The sequence below is a fragment of the Bidens hawaiensis genome, unplaced genomic scaffold, assembly GCF_021521415.1.
Source record: "Bidens hawaiensis isolate Kalapana, Puna unplaced genomic scaffold, B.hawaiensis_p1.1 tig00006359_1, whole genome shotgun sequence".
In the NCBI taxonomy this organism is placed as follows: Eukaryota; Viridiplantae; Streptophyta; class Magnoliopsida; order Asterales; family Asteraceae; genus Bidens; species Bidens hawaiensis.
In genome coordinates this window covers 327,129-331,335 of record NW_027491424.1, presented here as the reverse complement: position 1 = coordinate 331,335, position 4,207 = coordinate 327,129, and the positions used below count along the sequence as shown (strand labels likewise).

General features: G+C 30.0%; 1 protein-coding gene across 1 annotated transcript; it reads right to left on the bottom strand.

The window, feature by feature from the left end:
- Nucleotides 1-990: 990 nt before the first annotated feature.
- LOC143632055 (uncharacterized) lies at nt 991-1,424 on the bottom strand. Its single transcript, XM_077100649.1, has 2 exons — nt 1,275-1,424; nt 991-1,200 (listed from the first exon to the last, which is right to left on the bottom strand). Exons 1-2 carry the CDS (start codon nt 1,422-1,424, stop codon nt 991-993), a joined length of 360 nt encoding a protein of 119 aa, XP_076956764.1.
- Between the last annotated feature and the right edge of the window lie 2,783 nt (nt 1,425-4,207).

The window sequence follows — 4,207 nt, the reverse complement described above, 5'->3', positions numbered from 1 at the left end:
TATGCAAATACGACACTAATAATTGTATGCAAAACATATTATTGTATATATGTAATACAACACTAATGCACATATGCACTATATCGATTTTCTTTTAATTTTTGTATATAATACAACACTATTGCCAATATACAATACAAACAACTATATATATGTTATTCAACACTATTTCAAATATCAAAATGCACACTATTGCACATATGCATTATAAAAAAAGTCGATGTATTGCATATATGCATTACAACGTTAATTTTAATTTTTTTTGTGCTGAAGAATAACAACATATAAGAAGGATGAAAGAAAAAAAAATTAAAAAATATTTTTTTAATTAAATTAAAAATACTTCATTATTAGTTCTCTAGTTCCACTAACCACACCTCCTTCGTTGCCTATAGAACCACCCACAACCACCACCATACAACCTATCCCCACTACTTTCTATCCTACCAATACCTTCACCATTCCCGGCGTCAAGTTTTCAGGCCTAAATGGGCCGGGTTGGATTGGTCATTCGCTCAAACAAATAAAATACATTATCATCATCATAACAAAAGTACATTGTCAACATTCAATAAAATACAAAGTTATTAAATAAAAAAGATATTACATATTATAATTGTTCCCTACGCGTTTTCATATTTTGAAACCGATTCATAACATCTTCAATCGCAACTTTCAAAAAAAAAATTCATTTTCAATATAACAAATGCAAGCATCATTCATATAATCGTCACCCATTGGATTCCGCATCCGTCTTCACATGCTTCACTGAAGAAAAACATCTCTCTACACTTGTCGTTGCAACCGGTAGAACTAATGTTAGTTCAACAATAGATAGACCAAAGGATATCCAAGAAGCTTATTTGTTTCAACCATTATTTTTGCAAGATTAGATATACCATTCATGTTGAAAAACTTTATATCCCTCTTATATTAGCAATGTATATGCGGAGCTAATGCTTAAGACTTTCTCTTTGTTCATAGCTAAAATCATTCGGATACATCTCCGCCAACCTTAACATATTGTTTTTTATTAAATGCACTAAAGTTGCCATCCGGGCTCAAACTACCCATACACATAAGCAATTCAGTGGTTACCTCGTTAAAACGATTGCCAAGCTCTTGAATTTGCATATCTAACACCGTGTTGAAATTCTCAAACTCATAATAATGAAGATTGGTGATGCCCGTTTTTTCCTTCTATATTTCGGATCAACATATTGATCATCCGTGTCGACCACTTCAATCTCATTTTATTCATAAAAAGATGTTACCTCTTTCAAAAGTGAATCAAATTCATTAAGTCTATATGCTTGTAGTTCTTGCTTAATTTCTTTAACCATCTCCATTGCATTAACTATATCTTGATCCTTTCTTTGAAGACTTTGAGACAAATTATTAGTAATCCCCAAGACATACTTCATCTTGTATCCATTTTAAATCCTAAAGACATCTCTACATGATCTTCATCTTACTATACAATCCAACCTGATAACCTTTAAATGCGTACAAAATAGATATCATTGTCAACACGAGGATGAGTGAGAAAATCACCAGTTTTAGAATACAATATAATAATATATAAATAAAGAGCAAAACTGTTATATGTGAGTAAAAACAATCAAACCATAGCATGTAATATTGTAAACAAATAATGACGAGCGGCTAAATTGTTACCATGCGAATTAGGCATTGGTTACCATAATTGAGTTGTCGGTGAAAACATTGACATGCGATCGGACGTCGGACGCTACGATGGTCGTATGATCATACTATAATGTGATTATTATGATAAATGATGGACATCTACGAATGTGATAAATAAACATAGAAACATATTAACAAATAACAAGTAGTCATTTAATTGATACATAACACAAATATTAACAGTTTACATTTGATAGTACAATGTAAAAATGATGTTTTGATAGAAGGTACACATAAGTCCCCAAAAGTTTGGAAAACAAGTAAAAAGGAGGGGAGTGATTACTCCCTTAGCGTATGAACAAAAGACCAAAGGATGATGTGAGAAAGCTAAACCCTTCGGGATTACCGTCAAGGATTCCTAGTTATATATAGATAATATTATAAGTTATTTGTAAATGATATAACACGTATAACGAATTAGGGTTTCGATGTGATTTGAGTCATGTTTGGGATTAATATATTATTGATTGAATGAACAATTCTTTTGTTATTATTATTGAAAAATCTTAGTTATACTTGATATAATAAACATGTAATCAAACTTACAAATAATTAGTTTAGATATAATTTGAGATATAATTATGATAATTTGAATATAAATAGATAAATAAATAATTTTAATGATAATAATACGTAACTAATTAGAAATAATATGTTTTGTATTAACTAAATAATATAAATAAATAATTGTTTAAATAATTATAATATATGTGATAATAATATTTAAATAAATATATTTCCAATACACAAATAATCATTTAAAATAATTAATAATATGTAATAAGTTATTATAATGTAAATAACTAATTTATGTTAAACCTTTTAACGACAATTAGCGGTGAAAATATATTTTACCATTATAATACGTTTATTATACTTTGGTTTAAAAGTAATATATATATATATATATATATAATAGGTTTAAAAAACATCGGTTTATAATAAAATAAGGTTTATAATTCATATATTCTTATAATACACACACACACACACATATACAATAGCTTGTGACGAGATTTAAATGACAAGAAACGTAAACTTAATGATGTTGGTTTGATAAAATAATGATGTTGGTTTGATAAAATAATGTTTATTTGGTATTTAATATTAATTATAATAATTAACAAACCATTTAAATTATCTAAACAACAAAAACATAAAATACAAAAAGAGCTAGGCTGGTTGGGGCTCGAACCTGCGCCGCTGGCCGGCTCAGCCATGAACACACACCATGCCACCAACTGGGCCAAGGTGTCAGTTGTGTATTATCTAAAAAGAAAATATTATATACATAAACCGATTAAACCCATATAGTCAGTTTATGTTCGTTTAATAAAGTTAGGGTTAATGGTTTATGATTAAAGACAAACATTCTACACAGTTTGATTACGTCGATAGATGATGAACAACGAGTTAAAGCTGCCGGTAATGCACTGATTAATATAAGTAAACACATACCGATATATTGAAATTGGTTTTAGGGTTGGCTATAATGATATGATGATAAGCAAACACATACCGATGTATACTTGTTTAATTGAATTGTTATCAACTGTAAATGGTATAATGATATGATGATAAGCGATAGGTTGGCTAATATCTCAATTCGTATCCCATTGTATTGTTTTACAAATTCGTTGTGCCGGTGCGATCGTTTGGGCATGAAGAATGATATGCACAAATCAATCCCCGTTATAATACGAAGATTAAGGTTCAAGAAACTAATATGTGTCACGACATTGGATCAAATACGGGTTATAGGTTTGGAAATGGGTTATGAATCTAGGTTAAAATATATTAGTTAACCATATTTGCAATTTAGTCCCTAAACTTCTTGTGTGGAAACAATATTGGTTAAAACTAAGTTTAGGGTTAAAAATGCATAAGTATGAAAGTTATACTTTTAAAAATTAATTAAATATTATAACAATAATAATAATAAACTAATAATACTCGTTAATTGCGATATTTTATTGATAAAATAACCCGAGCATGAAAACGGGTCGGGTCACGATTAATAAATTAAAGTTCTTATATCACCATCATGTTCAGACTCTTCACTTGGCTATGTCTCTGCAAATCTAACAAACTTGCTCCATTGTTTTGTATTTGAATTCTTGTAAGCCTTTCTATGTCTAGGCTTTAAACAAGTATCAAACAACCCTTCTTTTAGTTCCCCGACATGATTAGGCTCGCTAGGAGGAATTTCATTCCCATCTTTATCGGTCTCCACTTCATAAACTAGTCTAGGAACGATGGGACTCTCATCATCAAGAATTAGTTGAACAAAACGAGAATACAAATCCCATTTTTCGGAGAGTCCGGCACGTGATTACACAATATCAAATTGGAGAAATTCATGTCTTCCTGGTTGATCACACACACCATGAACCAGACCCAATCAACTCTTATACTATCAAATCCCCTTTTAAGTTAGACAAAAATGATAGTTGCTAGGTACCTCAAGTACGGTGGCAGGTACTTCTTGTCAAATGTCCCC

Coding starts and splice junctions, on each gene's coding strand:
- LOC143632055 (XM_077100649.1), bottom strand. CDS start 1,424: ATGAAGTATGTCTTGGGGATTACTAATAATTTGTCTCAAAGTCTTCAA. Junction 1,201..1,274: donor TTGATTCACTTTTGAAAGAG/GTAACATCTTTT, acceptor TCCGAAATATAG/AAGGAAAAAACGGGCATCAC.